Source organism: Scomber scombrus, chromosome 3 (genome assembly GCF_963691925.1).
Source record: "Scomber scombrus chromosome 3, fScoSco1.1, whole genome shotgun sequence".
Lineage (NCBI taxonomy): Eukaryota > Metazoa > Chordata > Actinopteri > Scombriformes > Scombridae > Scomber > Scomber scombrus.
This window is the reverse complement of record NC_084972.1, coordinates 25,654,358-25,673,762: the sequence shown is the minus strand read 5'-3', so window position 1 is coordinate 25,673,762 and position 19,405 is coordinate 25,654,358. Positions and strand designations below refer to the sequence as shown.

At 36.8% G+C, this 19,405-nt stretch overlaps 1 protein-coding gene across 1 annotated transcript; it reads right to left on the bottom strand.

Annotated features, from left to right (window-relative positions):
• Positions 1–11,804: 11,804 nt before the first annotated feature.
• LOC134006425 (adenosine receptor A1-like) lies at positions 11,805–13,698 on the bottom strand. The gene is made up of 2 exons (XM_062445453.1): positions 13,351–13,698; positions 11,805–12,480 (listed from the first exon to the last, which is right to left on the bottom strand). Exons 1-2 carry the CDS (start codon positions 13,677–13,679, stop codon positions 11,805–11,807), a joined length of 1,005 nt encoding a protein of 334 aa, XP_062301437.1. The 5' UTR covers positions 13,680–13,698.
• Positions 13,699–19,405: the final 5,707 nt, after the last annotated feature.

Genomic DNA, 19,405 nt, shown 5'->3' with positions numbered 1-19,405 from the left:
CAAGCCCCAGCCCCTGTTCGAGTGGGGTTGCTTGCTGGTACACTACTCAGCCTTTCCCTCGTCTTGCAGGCGAAAGAGAGGGATGTGGAAATGCATTCTTGTCTCTTTTCTAACCCGCCTTTTTTTTTTTATTTCGCCGCCACCATGGCCTAATTCTTTGCGGGTGAACAGTAGCCTGACCTGTACAAAAAACTCACCTCCAGGTATTTCTGATTTTTGATTCTGCTTCTGTTAGGGCCTTGATATATTCGTCTTTGTAGATAAGACTCCCTTTATTCATTTCTGTTGCACTTTTACACGTCTTTTACTATCACCTTCCACACTGTACACGTGACTGCTTTGCTTGCACCGAACACAATGTCTGAATCTCCACCATTTCTGTTCGACTGAGACACACTTTGTTTTAAATAATGTTGTTTTTCGGGTTAGATGCATTTAGAAATACTGACCAAAGCATTTGTATATAGTTACTGTAATGAGCAGTCTGTTTACGATGCGATGTTCGATGAAAACACATGCCCCCTTAAGTTAAAAAATATTTTAGTGGTTGTGTTACTGCCTCCTAAAATACAAGACTGTAGTAAAAAGCAACATTTAGGTATAATTTACAGCACGTCGGAGCCGGAAGACACTACAACTCTATTGGCTAGAACAAGCAAATTTCACCCCATCGAAAAGTGATAATTACCTCTAAGTTTCAAACAGGAAACTCTGTTAGATAAAATTTTTGCCTCTTTTATTAAACATTTTGGTTTCTGTGTTGCAGGATTTCTATGTAAGGGTGCGAGAAATCTGCAAACCGTGGCTACTGTTCGTCATGTATTTTACCTCAAAATTTAAAAGTATCCCAAACGATGGAATAAGCATCTTGAAAATTATGTCATTATCGTATCATACAGGCAAAATGAATCATTGCTGAAGTGTTCTCTGAATGCTGCTGTTTGATAGACCTCGTCACAAACCAGTATGAACCAGATCCCTTTGATGAAAGCATTGTTCTATACATGAAGGGGCTTGTATTGTAAGATTGCATGGTCTTGGTTTCAGATGAACCTCTTTCACTTTGTTTAGGATGTCTGACATAGAAAAACACAAATGCTATGAATTTAGTTATATCTACAAACCTCTGTTTTACTTTCCGGATTAAACTAATTTATGAAGCAGATTTATTGCGACTGTGTAAACATTTGTGTGTGGTTTTGTTTGCATACAGTCGAGTCAGCTTTTAGGTTTGTGTTTGAGTGTGATAAAGACTGATTATAGCATACTGTACTGTACGGAAAGGGTGAATGAAGAAAAAAAGGGGGAGGGCCCAGGGAGGATGGGCAGAGAGAGAGAAAATGAACTAATTTCCTCCTCCCCCCAGCTCTCCTCAGATGAACTTGCTCTGCTGCTTGATGATATGTTGTTTGGAAAGCCATATCCTCCGCTATTTGCGTTTCTCTCCTCCCCGTGGTTAGAGTGACTGTGTGGTTACCAGGATCAAAGTCTCATTTTTATGGCTGTTGCTTTTATCAGGACATACTGCATACACATATTCAGCTCTTCCTGTTTGTTAGCACAACCGATTCACAGCCTATAAACGGCAAACAGCACTAACTCTTTTGACTACGGCCATTTCACGCAGCCAAAACTGCTTCAGAAGTGAGCAACTAATTAACAGATGTCAAATAATGTGCTCTCTGTAAAAGCCATGATAAGTCCATCTTGGAAATAACATCTGGAGCATCCATGTTCTTCTAGTGTCTCAACATTTGTCTTAACCTGCGTGGAATATAAGACAGACAGGTTTACTGTAACAGGATAGAGCCACGTAGGACAATAGTTGAGTGGACAAACCTTCAAACAGTTTTTTGAGCATCTAAACTTTCAGGCACTCACTAGATCATCATACATCTAGCAACTAACTTAAACTAAAACAAACCATAAAAATAAGACCTTTTTTTCAGCAATGTCTCTTGAGAAATTCAGTGTGTCTAAAGAGCCATCTGTCATAGTTCACTGGTATTACAACAGAATTTGGATATGATTCACAACAAACTTCCTCAGCCCAAAACAAAAAATATGTCTATCCAAACAACAGTCTTCTAGGCTCATCCCTTTAATAAAACAACAAGGAATTAACGGACCAATAATAGAGCACTTAAAGACGCAAGTATAAGTCTTCAGCCCCAGTTTTCACATACAAGGATTTTTGTCCGTACCTTCAATGGTTTCTTGAAGCCACATTCATGTTAACACGTCTGACACATAAGTAATGCAAACATTTTTGATAATAAATTTGAAGACCAGTTTTTGTCAGTTGTTTCATCGTCATACATGACATTTGTTAGCAGTAATACACTGTGACAAAACTTTTTTGCACAGGGAAGTTTTATTTTGATGGTCCATTTTAGCTGTAAATTACCATTTATTCAACAAGCATTGAGTACAATTGGACCACACAGCAGTACTTCACCTGGTCTCTAACACCGGAGTTTTGATCTAAAACTTGCTGTTGCAATTCAGGTGTACATAAATGTAATTTTGAAGACACAGTATTGATGTAAGGCATTAAAACCAAAGCCAGTCCAACCAATCACACCCTGACATACTGTAGGGTTTGAGTCCACCCCACATTTTAAAGGTGTGTAGGATTTAGTGCCTTTTAAGCGTGTAGGATGACCTACAGTGGCTGCAAGACGAACAATGCAATAGGCCCTCTCTAGGGACAATGTTTGGTTTGTCCATTCTGGGCTACTGTAGAAACATGACAGTGCAACATGGCGCCCTCTGAGTAAGGGGACCCATAAGGGGTCTTATTCTAAAGTAATGAAAACACAATTCTTTTATTAGGTGAATATTCACAATTGAAAACATATAAATATTATATTCAATTTCTTCCACACTGCACCTTTAAGACACAATACTGAATTGTCCAGACCAATGATTCACAAATCGGTTGCGAGGTGATCACTGGGATATATAAATAAGGAAAAACTAAATTCAGCATCACAAAACGTTTTTCTTCTTTAACCTTTCTTCTAAAGGAATATTATTTTACCTCATCAGGCCCTTCATTGTTTCCTATCAAACAATTTGATCAGGGAAAATCACTCTGAGTGAACTGCTCACAGCTCAAGAATTTATATTTCTTTGTATTAAAAGGGTTAGGGTTAGGGTTGGGGTTAGAAGGGGAAAAGATGTTGCTAGCCAGACCTTTAAAAAATAGAGATATAATATTTATAATACTTTCCATGAATAACAAATAGGTTTTAATGTTTATTATTTAATATAACCCCAAACTCTTGTTGTTTGTATGTTGGGTATGTTGGGTTTTTTAACGTGCTGATCTGATACTTAAAGGGAGTAGTTTGGTAGTTTCAGAAAGAAATGCAGAAAAAAGAGAACAGAGAGTAAGAACGGGAACGGGGACATAGCAAAAGAAAAGAAGGAACTTAAAACTGAAGATATGGTTTTGTTGGGAGGAGTGTGATACAATAGTAAACTTCCCACAATACCATATATCTCAAAAAAATTAAAACTGAAATTTTCAATCATCAACCAATTCTACAGTTGAAACACCTGAATCCATAAGCTACGATGCATGAGAAAAACATTGTTACAGTCAGTTATGGCTCCAGAATATTAATCTTTCCTCTCTAATTTAAAGTTTGTGCAACTATGCTGATTGGCGTATGTGCTCTATGGCAGTCATTGTGTAAACATACTGTACAGGCAGACTGTACACATTTACTCTTCTGGATTCAAATGGCAAGTCATTTTTGTAAGGGGAAAAGATAATAGCTCGGTTATTTGATGCACCATTAAAATTACAATGAATTTGGAACTTATGTTCTAAATTAAGCCATCAAGACAGATACAGCAAGTGAAGAGTATGGCCTGCCAGATGGATGTAAACTCCTGCTGGCTTCAGTTTATTAAACAGGATGCATCACAGATTATGACATTTACTGAAACCTCAGATTCATACAAAACATACAAAATGACTTGTCCAACATATGGACAAAGTCTGTTTATGGAACAATGGACCTTTCTCTTGATGTATGAACACCTAGCTCATATAGCACAGACAATACATTGAGCATCTGGCAGCGAGCTATGCCATCATACCTTATGTGTGTGCTTTCATACCCCCTTTCTGACATGGCATCCTCTCATTGCTTGGCTGTCGATACTCTCCTCCCCCCTCGGTGGTGGGCTCTGCCATACTGCATCCACGACATCACCCCCTTTTTGTCTCATTGAGATTCGGCTTGGCACGCAGACAATGCCCATTTCTTGGCACCAAATATTGGAGGGAGCCGCATAAGAGAACCAACCTCAGTCTTTTCCCTCACAAGTCGTCCCCCATATTCCGGCGATCATCATGGACCAACGTCAACTTGTTAAGGGTATTTTTTGTGCGTTTATCTACTAAATACTCAGTTTGTTTGGCACCTGAGTAATTCGACAGCATGGATTGAAGTTGAATATTTACCACTATGAGACGAGGAGGGCTGCTGTGGGCTGCATCTCCATCTGAAGCAACACTGAATGACCGTGTTATCGATATATGTTGATTGCAATATGGATTGTTCTGATTCGCTTAGATTTGGCAAAGGTTATGCATTCATAACAGTTTTCCTTCATTATACTCTACAAAGGGGCAGCCATTTTCCTGTCATCAATAGCTTGGGGATACGCTGTGAAAGTCAAACCATCACTTCTGGGTGCAAAAAAAGGAAAGTGAGAGAAACATTTGGTTTAGTCTTGGCTACACTTTAACACCCACCCATATGGACTCTTATTGGAACTGCCAATTGCTGTGTTAAAAGGGTTGTTGCACTGTCACAAATATGACGATTGGAAACCATAAAGGGGCATTTAAAATAATGTCACAAGGTAAGAAGAACTAAAAAATGTAAGTGTTAAGAAGTTTGCATGCCTCACTGGCCTGTGGTAGATGTATTATCCTCATAAATCACAACTTTTGTCGAAGGTTATGATGGCAGTTTAGTAATCTTCAAATCAACTGAGGTACAGTAGAACAGATGTTAGAAATCAGATTGGCTGCTGATAATTTAATTAAACTGAAAACAATTCATTTTAAGATGAGATTATTTATGAGAAATAGAGATGAGTCGTATCATGTTAGATGAAGCAATGTGATGGTGACTTTTACTTATAATATCTAGCTTTTACAGTAAGATACTAAAAAAGCAACATTTGAGTTGTATTGCTTATGTTCATATTGTAGTTTAAGCTTCAAGTAGGTTTAATTATAAGCAGGTGTCAATCCAAGTGATAATTTATATACATTATTGATTTTTCATGTTGTAATAACCCATCACCACAACAAATGTTTGTAGCCCACACAACTTTTCTTGTATGAAAAGTTTAATCCATTCCTGCTTTCACTCCTCCCTCTCTATATTGGCCAGCCATTTAGAAGAGTTTAATACCATTTACCTTCTAATTAATTCAACATCTCAATTAAGGCCTCCCACTCCCTGATGTCCTTGTGCCTTTTTATTCTGCCCCAATGAGCATGCCCTGGCACCACAGTCACACAGCCTGCCAAAACATTTCAATCACTGTCGGCATTAATTAGGCCAAAGAGGAATTCAGAATGTTAATGAACTGCCCAGCCGCTTTTCAGCGATCATGCTTCACATGCTAATTTATGCAAAGAGTCCCAGCCTTTGCATGGGTTGACCATCGTCTACCATAACAGTGTCTGCTCAGTCAGCTCTGCCAAAGTATGGCTCTGTCGGGGCCCAGACAGCTCTGCCCAGCTTGTGTCCCAGACTCTAGCTGCACAGTAAACAGACTCCTTTTTCAATGGACTTGAAGTGGCTTTCACACTGAGTGAAAAGGGCAATTTTCTGAAGTCAAACCTTCAGCTTCTCCATTAAAACATCTTCAACAGGAATCTTTATGCAGGATTGGGTTTTTTTGCATTCTTTCATAGCATGCATCTGCAAATCAGTAAAAAACAAACTCTCAGAAATAATTTATGAGCAAGCAACTCCTCAAATCAATCTTTGTATTCCCTACGCCCTTATTTGGGGAAAAATAACCAGTTTATCTTATGCATAGGGATTTAAGGGAGGAGGCAGAAGTTAACAGGTTGCACCACAGATGTTTGGTACGGGTGCCAAACAACTCCCTAAAATGGCCGAGGTACTGCCATTTTCCATTTCTCTTCCTTTGCTTTGCATTGCTTTCTGGTTGCAGGGATTGAACTGGGGGAAGATGTGCTTAAACTGAGCGATGGAAGAAGAAACAAGCCAAGTTTTAAAGTAAAATAGGCACTAATTATTGGCACAGCTGGCCTTCATTTAATGCCAGTCAGTGTTTTTTGTACAATTTAATTTAAACACTTGACACTGACAGAATAAAAACACAATCTGAAAAAAGAAGGGATTTTTACCTTTCAGGGTTTAATACACTAGTAAACCATCAATGGTTAGTGTATTTCATTTGTAATGTGCAGGTCTTAAAGAAATCAGCATTTCTTGCACATGTTTGAGTGTATACTGTACAGACTGTGTCACCTGTTTTTCAGGCCATTGTTCATACATTTGTGCTTATAAATGCAAAGGTCAGATACTGTATATGACTTACTGTACATAAGTAGTAGTACTGATTGTAAACCTGGTGAACCAAGTCTTGATTTTCAACAACACAGCCTACTATGTGGCAAGAGGAAACTGTTCCTAGAAAGTAGATCCAGATAAAACTGTTAACAAACTACCTCATTCAGTGACAGAGGGCATCATTTGAATAATGTTGTGTGTAGGTGTGCTTACACTAAATGTGAAACTGTATTAGAAATTCCGATGAATGTCAAAATGTTTAACGAATCACAGGAAATTATTTAAAAGTCTGTTTGGTATATGTTTTTGATGATTTGCAACAAAATACAATCTGAAATGACCAGATGTGGTAAAACCCACACATCTGGAATTTCTAAACAGGTTCAAAACTATTGCAAACAGCCTGTAACTTATTTTCCTCTTAATTTTTGTCTCACAGATCGACAGACAGATTTCATCTGCTCTCTGCAAAGGTATCTGTCCTTGAGGCTGAGGTAGTAGATTGAATAGTTGTGGGGTGTGTGTCCTCCCTCTGAGATAACTATACAATCTACTGTCTTTCCTAAGGAGACAGGTTGATCTGCTGTGATGCCGACAAGATGAAGGGAAGCTTCATGGATAAAATAACTCATGGATTGAATACATTTCAAGAGATAACCCATCCTTCACCTCTAAGGAAGAAACTGCAAGCACAAGAAAAACGATATATATTTACCAGATGTAGCAGTGAAACCGGCTTATTTAAACATTTCTAAAGGAGACTTTTTTTTAGGAATTTGTATGTATTTGTGCTTGAAGTTGAGCCTAGCAAGGTGAGGTAGTAGGTTGTATAGTTTGTGGGATGGAGTGAATCCTACTCAGGTGATAACTATACAGTCTATTACCTTTCTTGAGAGGTACAATGAGTGCTTGGATTGAGCTCACTCACACAGACTGAGTGGTGAAGGAGCCACTTTGATGCCATCTTGTGGCCAAAGACTAACATCACTGGAACATTTTCTGGGCCTCTGAACCTGTATTGTGTGTATCTGGTGATTTGAATTGTGAAAAAAATGGTCATAAATGAGGTATATGTGATAATAATTTGTGATCTAAGAGTTGGCTACACAGCATTATATTAAAAGGGATGCTTCATGCACATTTCATGGTCTGTATTTATATTCTGGGCCTCTACTGGAATATCTGATCATGATGAATATGAATGTGAATATCATGATTTGTAGATCCACAAGGCCATAAATGTAAGAATTCACTCGTGTTTCGGTGTAAAGTCCTGTTGACAATAAAATGTCAAAAGTCTTCTCCCTGGCAGATGTGTTCATCTGGCATTACGGCTGCAAGCTTTTTCAGTTCTGTGTAGAGCCTCCTTTCAACCTAGTCAATGAATACATAACATAGTAAGATAAAACACAACATATGAATCATAAAGCATATATGTGGTTAATATGCTCTCCTGAAAACAAACTGGAGTTAATTTAGGTTGTTATTCCATGTCCTCACATTGTTCTGTAGTTACAGAGTAAATTACATATGCGTTCCTTCCTTGTTAGATGTAGTTAAAGGGTAAGTACAGGGTATGCAGACTGTAATCTAAAGCATTTAGCTCTCCACTTGTAACATGTAGTAACAGGGTAACTACAGGATATGCCAGCTGTAATCTTAAGTGTACATTGTACACCTTGTATCATATTAAAAACTTAACTTAAAACCTTTATTTTACATACTTATTTCAAAATAAACAGATTGCATTCAATTTCCTTGTTTTGTTCTTCTTTTTCATCTTCCTTCCACTTTTGATGAAGATAACAGGGTTGCTGGTTCGCTGTGGCCATATGTTGACCCTATAGAAAAACACTGTTAGTGTCAGTGTCTTGACTTAATTTATAGTCTGAGATGTCTGGATTTTTGACAGCTATGACGTCTCCCACTTAGTGAGCAGCCACTAGAATCGAACTGTTGGCCACACTGCTGTGACGCCATCATCGCTGTCATTGTATATTTGAATAAATAAAACACTATTGTCCTTCATAAGGCTATACAAGAAATATAGCTAACTAAAATCAGAGTCTTGAGAATAAACATTACAAATATGAGGCACAATAATAATGAAAAAGTTGAAGCTAATTTCCATTTATCTGGTGGGACAAGCTTGCAATCAATAAGGTACTACATCACAGGCATGGGTGAATTTCCCTTATATTTGATTTTACTGACAAAGCCCAAATGCAGCATAGGGCTCATTGCCAGCAAAGACATCACAAGTTAATATAAGTAAGTGCAATGAGGGTGTGTTGAAAGTTTAGCCACTGCAGTAGCAGATTAGCTTAGTGTAGGTTGCTATGTGAATAAAATCACCTTAACATGTTTCAGCAGAGACAGAAACCCACAAGTGTTATACTGTATGACATTTAATGTTATGATATTAGTATTACAGCAATCATTATTGTAAGTTCACATCTTGCTTCCCTGTACCTACATATACTGTATGTGTTAGTATGTTCTGTCCTGGTACACCATTACAAAAGATACAGACTGTAAAAAAGATTACACCATATCTATGGAGTTATTACACTGTATATTACATGTTGTAATCTAAAGCATTACCCTTTTTCTGGTTCTTTACTTGAATAGAAACTTTTCAAATGCATCCCAACCTTAGCAACAAAGGTTGACCGACAGCTGTGTGTGGGCTAGTACGAACAACACAAGGAGGAAGTAGAGGTAACAAAAAAAAAATTGAAAAAATGAGAATCTGTAGAAAGCTGCATGGAGAGTGGCTTGGAAGTGCTCGTAAATATTCACACATTTTTTTTATTTATTTATGGCAGATAGAAGGTAAATACAGTTTTGATAAACATGGTCATTCTAATTTATCTTCAAAGTCACAACATACTGTTTGTACAGAAGAAGATAGAGCTGCTACTAGATTGTGAAATTGAGGAAATTAAACAAAATGGTCAACTACCTAACAGCTAACCACAAACCTTCACACATCTGACAACAAATGTAATACATATCTACAAAAATAAGGAACATCAACGGAATTTCTTAAACAAAAACTTAAGAAAAACATTAACATCAAAAAACACGACAGCAAAATAAAACAAATACTAAATAGAGCCCAACGGATATATCAGTCTGCCGATATTATTGGCTGCTATTGGCCTATCACAGATATATCAGTATTGTTACTTGATAACCACATTTAAGAGATCATTACATAAAATGTGTATATTCTAGATATATAAGATTATTAGCCAATATTTACTGTCCCTAAAACTCCAGCATTGGTTGAGCTCTAATAATAAGTCAATGAAAAAGTGTCAGTGCATGTCCTGTGATGTATTTCAATATTATCCCAAAAAGCTGATGGTCTCTTTGTTTTATATACAAATATATCATTGTGATACTGTACAGGACTTTATAAGACAATTACAATAATAAAACAATAGTGCTCATTTACATGTTGAACAGCCAAGCATGTACTGTTGTAAGTAGGTTAAACATAAAGAACAAAATACAAACAAGAGTGATAACCAGTGGAAAAGGTGGTATAGTGGATTGTAAATGTTGTTTCATTAAGGCTGTCTCTACCAGGCCGCGATTTGGGATCAGTATAAACAACTGTACAATATAATACAATTCAACAGAGCTGGCCTGCAATTTGTGAAACTTGAAAGGTTCAAGGTTTGTTGAGACTGTTTCACACACAACTTGACGCAACTTGACTTCTCGTCATTTTTGAGGCTGAATTTTGTGGTGTTTTACTGGACTGGACTGTTTTGAAATGTTTGTATTTTTATCCTTTTCTGTTTACATGCAGGAACTGAATGTTGTAAACAACCACAACCCAATACAACATAATCAGATACGGCTTAGCATCCTGGTTTGGCCTCCTCACTACTCAAAGCAAATCTGAGATAGAAAAAATAATAAAAGCTGCGATGAAAGTGATCGGACCAAAAAACGATCTGTCCCTTCAAAAAACCTTCGAGGAAATGGTAATCAAACAATCTTATCGTATCTTGAACGATACCTCACACATTCGGTTTCCAGAATATGTACTCCTACCCTCAGGAAAGAGATATAGAGCCTGCAGGTACAAATCTAACCGTTACAGGTTATTCTTCCTTCCAACATCAATTGCTATTCTTAATAAACAACCTGCCAAATTTCAATCTTAATCTAATTATCTATTTATTAATTTGAAACTCTTGCACTTTATCTTTTTTTAAAACTTGGTCCCTGCCCTGTGGTTTATTGTATTATTGTACTTTTTCTCTTACTTAAGCCACTGGTTCTTAAGGGTAAGCTACCTTGTGCACAGTAGTCTCAACTTTTTTTTTATTCAACTTTTTTCTTTTTTCTTTTTGTATAAATCGCTTCCAGCACAAGTCACTTTAATCTATGTGCAATATTGCTTATTATGTAAGTGCAATATCTGATTGAAAATCCAGAAAACCACAGTAATGTGTAGACTGTCGATGTTCACACAATGTGATTATAGCCACTATACACTGTTGTCCAAGACAAATTTCCTACAATAAAGTTTTTTTATGATTGATTGATTTGAATAGCACAGACTACAGATTGAAATATTGCCATACAGCCTAATTAACTCATACCTGATGCAACTGCAACAAAAAGGACATAATTTAAGTTTTACAAAGTATGTTCTGTAAGTTCTTTTTTTAATCAAGGGCATATGGAACCTGCACACAATGCATTTCCCCAAAATAATGATGGCCACTCTGAAATCAAGCTTGACATGTTTGAATTCATCAGTAAACATGGACTGACCTGGTTTACATACATCTCATGTAAATGTTGTATTCTTAAGGGAATGTAATTCAACACAGAGGGTGCTTTTCCTTGGAATGAACATAAAGAACCATAACTTGAACAGAAAACAGAAACTGAAAAGCTATAGCGATGTGAAACTTTGTAAAGCAAAGGCTTTTTAAGACAAGCGGAAGTTGGTAGTTTCTCCTCTGCAAGACTATTTTCGCAATACACACAGAGACACAATCATGCATACCCACATATACAGAACATAGACACACAGACTCCTGAACGTCACAGATTACAAATCTTTCAGTTCACATGGCTAGATATGGTTATTGTATCAATACAATCCAACGTAATATTCCTCAATTGGTGGTATATTTTGGATCTCAATACACTTCACATCTGACTTTGTCTTTAGACATACTAAAAATAAAATTAAACACCCTTAACAGTAATTTTGATAATTGAACATGGCGCAGAAGAGTTGTTGCTGAGATTGTTGTCTGATGTCTGGCTCATCTGACAGCCTTGATTTTCTGCTCTACATACAATACACTGTTGCCAGATCTGCAGGTATGCTGTCCTGATCTTATTTATTTTGAACGCATACACAACTGGGTTTACAGCCGAGTTAGCATGAGAAAGCACAATGCCAACATAGAAGGCTGGTATTGGTACAATATTCTCCCCACCAAGGTAAGCAATGCAGTTCATGATGTGGAGCGGGAGCCAGGACATGGCAAACAAGACCAAGACCAGAGACAGAGATCCTGCTAGCTGCCTCTCTTTCTTCAGGTAGTTGTAAGACTGTGTTTGGACACCGTTGCCTGGTTTCACTCGAAGGTTTCCTCGAATGGTAATGAAGATGTAGCCGTACAACACAGCCATAATCAACAGAGGTATCAGTGTGCAGATGAAAAAGTTAAAGTAGACGAGATATGACATGGGGATCACATCTATAAACCGGCAGACATTTGTAGAGTTGGCTGACTCAGGCAAGGGGTTTTGTTTGTACCATCCAAGCATAGGTGCAAAACTCAGTGGTATTGCAACAAGCCAACATGCTGCTACCACAAACCAAGAATGTCTCTGTGTGACTGTCTTTTTGTACCTACAAAGACAATCAATAACAAATAATTATTGATATCATCAGTTGTGCATTGTTGTGCTGACAAAAAATGCCAACAGCAGAATTACAGTATGTATAGAAAATGATGAAGTGATAGTAGTAATGTACACTAAATTAATGCTATTTTGTAATGCAAGCAAAAAAACTACGATGGTAATCGATTCGTTTCTGTCACTTTTCAGGCAAAACTACCAAAAATTATCTTTCAGCTTCTGAAATTTGAATCTTTATCTTTGACACATAACAATCAATTGAATATTTTAAGATTAAAGATGAAACAAGTAATTGATAAATGGATTAGCCAATTAGATTAGATCAGATTAGCCAATAGACAGAAAATATATCGCTGACAGTTGATAATCAATTAATCACTTTGAGTCATTTGAAATAAATGGAAAGAAATTCTCTATTTCCATCTTTTTAAATATGAATAGTTTCTTCAGTCTTACATGATAGTAAATCATTTATTTGGGTTGTGCACTGTTGGTCAGACAAAACAAAACATTTGAGGACATCACCTTGGCCTGTGGGAAATGATTATCGATTATTATCGATTAATCAAGAAAATAATCAACACATTCATTGATCATGGAAATATTTGTTAGTTGCAGCCCGACATAAGATTCTGGACTGTTGGTTGGACAAACTAAAGAAATTGAAGGAATCACTGTAGACTCTAAGAAATGGCATTTTTTAAACAATCCACAGACCAAACAATTAATCGTTTAATTGAGTTAATAAACTACAGATTGATAATGAAAATAATCATTGATTGCTGCCCTAAAACTTCTGATTAAATACCAAACCTATCATAGCTATTTTACCCTAACACATTGAAAGAAGAAATATTACCTGAGAGGAACAAACACCCGGAGGAAACGGTCCACTGCAATAGCCGCAAGACACAAAACTGAGACTAGAGTCAACAGGATCACCACACAGCTGATGAAGAGGCAGCCGTGGAATGAAATGTTCACTTTTCCATCCACCAACACAGCCAATGGTATGGCTACGAAGCCAACCATTAAGTCCGCCACAGCCAGAGAGACGATGAGGCAGTAGGTGGGCTGTTTAATGCTCTTACTGATCCACAGGGCCAAAATAACCAGTATATTACCCAGACAGCAGCTGAGAGCAATGAGCACCTCCACCACCGCATAGATCAGTTCACACACATCCATTGTGCGTCCTGTCCAGTTAGCGTTTTAATGGTAACTGGTGCAGCGTGTCTGAATGTGAGTCTGAGTCTCAATGTGCTGTGCCATTTATCATTCATCTCGGTCTTATGAAACTTTTGAGGAAGTAGCCTACTCAGCCACTCAGCTTCTTTCTTCCTCTTCTTCTTCTTTTGTGATGACACAGTTTCAATGCACAGTTTGCATCTGGATGTTTTGCAGGATTTGCACAATTGAGGAAATATGGTTTTGTTGTTGGTTTGTTTCTATAAATGTAGCATATATTTTTTAATGCTAAGCCAGTTTTCACAGAAAAAAGTGTTGTGAGTTGTTGCAACAGATCATGTAGGTCACCACAAAAAGTTTACGATAAGAGCGCTTGTGTTTACTTTGTCAGAAGGAAATGATTTACAGATAAACAACTTGCCAATCCTTTTGAGAAGATGATGCACACTAAGCACACACGTGCTGCATCTAATTGATACAAGGCAGATAAAGACATGAAGATGACTGTTATCACTTACAGGAATTTCTCCCCATCTGAGGAGGACATCACACCAGATCATGAACCGTAAATAGTCACTATAGAGCCATCAATTTCCTATACAGCTCATCAGGACTTTTACCTGACTCTGTGTCATTGAGGTAACTTTAACTCCAATGTGTTTTGGACTTCAGACAGATTGTAAGCATGCTCATATTTTATGCTCTATTTCAGTCTAGCTTTTCATTTTCTTTCTCTCTTTCTATTTTTCAGTACTTTGTTTTTTATGATAATTGGGTTCTTTTTTTAAATTATGTTCTAATGTTTCCAATTTTGGTTTTATTTATGTATATATTTTAATTGTATGTTTATGTTTCCATTTCTTAATGCTAAATGTTTGTTTTTGTGTAAAGCACATTGAGTTGCCCCTGTGTATGAAATGTGCTATATAAATAAAGCTGCCTTGCCTAGCAGCCTAATGTTGATTTCTTAGAAATAATGTGTGCCTCTTTCACACTGATGTTAATCTAAAATCTCAGAATACTTTGGAGGGGTTTTTTTTCGCCCCCCCCCCCCCGGATGTTTTCTTCCTTGTGTACTTCTGGTGGTGAAAATTTCTGTGTTAGCTCATGACTCTGTGTCTCTGTATGTATTAAGATAAAAAAAAAAAAATTAAAAAAAAAAAGCGAGACTTGGTAATATAAAATAATTGCACTCATCCCAGTTGTCTCACTCAACAATAATATCTTCTATTTTCTACTAAATATCATTTTAGTATAATAGTGTTTTTTATAGGATTGTTTTTAAATTGTTATTTTCATAGTTTTACTTAAGTAAATGATCTGAGTTCACCAATGAATGCTGCTATTCACTTGTTAGGTATACAGAAACTTTTACACAGAACAACAAAATGAAAAGGCCATCACAGTCAACAATAACTTTGTCAGAAGTAATCTTGTGCAATTCTTGGCTTGACCAAAACTGAAGTAACACTGAAGAAATTTTAACAAAACAACTGGTGTGCTCAACTCACAGTCTTTAGAGAGTAATGAGTGCTGACCCAAAAACAAAAATCACAGAAATTAAGTGTGTATCACTTCTTTAATGATGCACAGCAGCAAAAGAACAGATGTGTTTCAGCCCAAGGCTTTCCTCAGCGTTACTGAAAGAATTGTGGTTTGACCATATTAAACAGCAAACAGAAACCTGCTGCTGATTAAAATCAGCTAATATAAATAATCTCAACAGGCATCATGGGAAAACTAATACAGAAAAAAAATCCAAAACAATTCAAGCCACCCGAGGAGAGGTACAATATTATGTGGTTGTGATGGATTTACACATCAACAATAAAAAATTACATGACTGTGGGTCTACAGTTATGACCTCATCATTCATCAGTAAGATAAACAGTGATCAAATAGGAAGAAATATATCACGTACTGTAATTACAACAGCTTGACTACCATCTGCTCATGTGATTGCACCAGAAAACATACATGAACGACAGATTTACCGAATATATCATATGAAAGTAAGTCAGATAAGTGGCTGATAGATTTACCCACTGCAATTGAAAATACATGTCAAGAGGCCAATACACTAATAATAAAATATGCATGTGTGTAATTATGAGGTCCAATCATGAGGAAAGCTTCCATAAAAATGCAAATACATAAGAAAATTAGAAACAAGAAAAAAAAATCTCTTAATAAAAGGAGGACAAATGTCATGTACAGCGATTGCAACAGCCATAAAGTGCCAACAGGTATACACACTATAAGATGCATGTGTTTGAATATGAGGAACAATCGCATGAAAAGCCTCCACAACCCAAACCAATTAATTTCATTCATACATGAATTCATAAAAAACAAGAGAGCAGCAATTCTTTATTTAAGGACGTTCAGTTTGTAAGTAGTATATCCAATATGCCTCTCTTTAGAGAAGCTTCCTCTCTCTAACACCTCCGTACAACAGTGGCCTAACAATCTCAATACCTTTGAAGCGTATGCTACAAACACCATGGCCTCTCATCCCCATTTCTGATATTGCCCTTACTGTATGTTCATTAAATCCCAATTCAATTCTCTTTTTGTAATGCCCACATAACAAAACCCACGGACATTTTAATAGGTAGACAACATCAGTCGAGAGAGAGCTTTTCCTGATTTTATTGGAGATTTAATTTTCCTTGAATTGCTTGATATCTCCTTTAAATATGGTTTGTCTATTCTTGCTTTTTTCCTAAATGGTTTTTACTCATCAAATTGTTTTATCTGTTCTCTTTTATAACGCAATCATCTTATGATTTGTGTATTTTTCTGTCTTCTGGTCCCCTCTAATCATGACGTTAAAATTCACACAGCTGGAACAAAAATGTGCAGCCCTAACATAAAGGCCTTTCTTAACAAGTTTGCCCCTAAAATTATATCACTTGTTAGTGAATATAGGAGGTTTGACAAACTCTCAGCCCACAATGGAGGGCACTGGACAGTAGATGTTTATGTTTTCTGGCATTCTTTTTGTCTGACTGAGAAATTGAGATGGTCATAGATAAGACTATGCACTGTTATTAAGAGTTTCTTTGAAACTAGCACAAAGGTCACAGGCCTGTCTCTCAAACTCTTTCTCAGAGCTACACATTCTTCTTATTCTTAATAGTTGACTATAAACCAGCTCTTTTTCAAGCTGTTGGGATGATAACTTGGGTAATTTAAGTTAACATATGAGGGGATGAGTGGGTGGTGACAGCAGCTCACAATTTAGTGATTAAAATGAATATGATCAATATCTCAAGTGGAGCTGCTATGATGTCGATTAATAAATTGGTCAATCTACTGAGCTATTCTTATTATTGTTTCGTCGAAAAATGTCCAAATTCACTGATTCTGGCTTCTCAAAAGTGAATATGTTCTGGTTTCTTCTGTCTTTGACTGTGGCTTATTAGGAGTAACATAAGTGGACAGTTGAGGACATCACCTTGGGCTTTGAGAAACAATTATAGAGTTGTTTCATAATTTTCTGACATTTTATAGACCAAACAACTAATCAATTAATTTAGCTAATAATTGACAGCTTATTCGATAATGGAAATGATCAGTGGTTGCTGCCCTAATAACAAGCAGCACAGTCAAGCCAATTCTGAGTAGCCACTAAATTGTGAAACATATATTAACATATATTAATGTAATAACATATATTATGAATAAAGCAGTTGTTTCACAAGAGAACTAAATGAAAAGTATATGTTCAGTTCTCTGTGACATTTCCACTTATCTAGAGCTGTGACTAAGATGAAGACAGGAACTGTTTCTAAGTAGTAAAATACACTTCCTTGTCACTGCTATAGCTATAGAAAAGGCCAGGCAGTGACTGATATGCTGTTTACAAAAGGCATGTTTATCAGTTGGGCTGTTAAGATTTATTTCTGTAAAATAATTACTGAGAGGTAGAGGTTAACACGGACACATAGACTGTTTATAAGTACATGAGTTTTGGCCTGAGTCATACAATTCATATCAGTCATATGACTCATACCAAGTAATTACAAAATGTGATTACTGTTTACAAGCTAAAAAGGTTCACAGAGTGGTCACCAATTCCACTTCCTACATCAGCCTAAATGGAGCCTCAGTGTTACTGAGCATAACAGTGGAAAAAACATGTGCAAGCAAAGAAAAGTGAACAATTAAAAAAAAAAAAATGATGACAGGTGCAGTAGGAATTTAGAGATTCCGGCAAAAAAAATGCTTTAATCAAACTATTTTCTGCATACCAACACACCACAAAAAAAGGAACCACAAAATCCCACCATCCACACACTTTGCTGTCTTAAGACCTCATACTGACACTTTAGAGATCAATCCAGCCTGTGTAAAACGATGAGAAGTGGTTTGCCATCTAGCCTACAGTATGTGCAATTAATTAAAGGCTAATTTAAGATGCCATATATGCTATATATGATTCATTTAATCTAGTAGTAATAATGACTGCAGAAAGTCAAGAGGAACTTAAAAAAAAAAAAAGCATTACCCTTTACACTTTATTATATTTAAGTCAACTAAATCTACTATAGATTTAGAAAAAGAAAGAAGGAAACTGCTTCCTGACAAATGTCTTGTCTTGGCCACACAGGTTCTTCTGACCAGTGCAGAACTTAATAAGGTAGTGGACGAACTAAAACTGAAAAAGGAGCTTTACGAACTGCGTTGTGAGATGGACCAAAAAGTGAAGGAAAAGGAGGAGGACGTCTGCTCCATACAGTAACACTCCAGAAGCAAGAAATCCTGGATAAAATGAAAGACTGGCAAAAGGAGTAGGATGAAATGAAGAGGGAAAATGTGAAAGTCTTCAATACCTGTTAGAACAGCAGAGCTGAAAATGGCCTACGACCAGAAGGTTATTAACTTAAATTCAGAAAAGGCAAAGCCGGCTTCTTGGGAAGGAGAAGGTCATCGCTGACCTGGAAGACGAGGTACAACAAGTCACTGTCGAAAACACCAAGAGAAAGTGGCCAAACTCGCTGAAAAGAAGAAGCCCATGGAGAAGAATGAAACCAAGTAAAGAAAAAAATATAAAGAAGTGCAGGAACAGCTCAAAGAGGAGATGGAAGGAAAAAGAGTATACTTGCAGGTATCACACCAGCTGCAGAAAGATCACCAAAGACTATAGGAGAAGTGGCACCTTAAAGTAAAGCAAACGGAGGAGGAGATGAAGCTCCTAACAATAGGAAAATGCTGAACTGCAGGTATGTTACATCAGCTGAACATTTTGACTTCAATAATAACCTGTTTGTTTGTTTGACATTTAACTTTTGGACATAGAAAATAATGAATTGTATGCTTTTGTTCTTTTCATTAACTATTCAAGAAAAAACAAGACGAGGCAAAAAACAAGAGGGGAAGGAGGAGGAGGAAAGGAGGGAGCTAATTTAACTAAATGGCTAGGTTGCAAATTTAAGCCACTGCATAAAACACAACACATTAGCTAAATCCTCTTGAGCACCTTGATTATTTGTCTCGATTTGGTTAAACAAAGCATTTCCTTACCTTGACAGCCACATTATGTTCATGTTACATAAATGATAATTCACTCTGAGGTGTCTACAGGAAAATAATAGAATGCTTGCAGGGAACAATTTTGCATTATGTAAATCAATATACTTTGCCTATTATTTGCTTATCGGAATCCCTTGTCGTGTGTTACCACAAGTTTGATGAGAAAATTATCTTTGCACCTGTCCTGT

Bases quoted from the DNA above. Each gene is read 5' to 3' on its own strand.
- LOC134006425 (XM_062445453.1), bottom strand. From the start codon at position 13,679: ATGGATGTGTGTGAACTGATCTATGCGGTGGTGGAGGTGCTCATTGCT. The intron at 12,481-13,350 runs GTAATATTTCTT...TTGTCTTTGTAG, and splicing joins CGGGTGTTTGTTCCTCTCAG to GTACAAAAAGACAGTCACAC.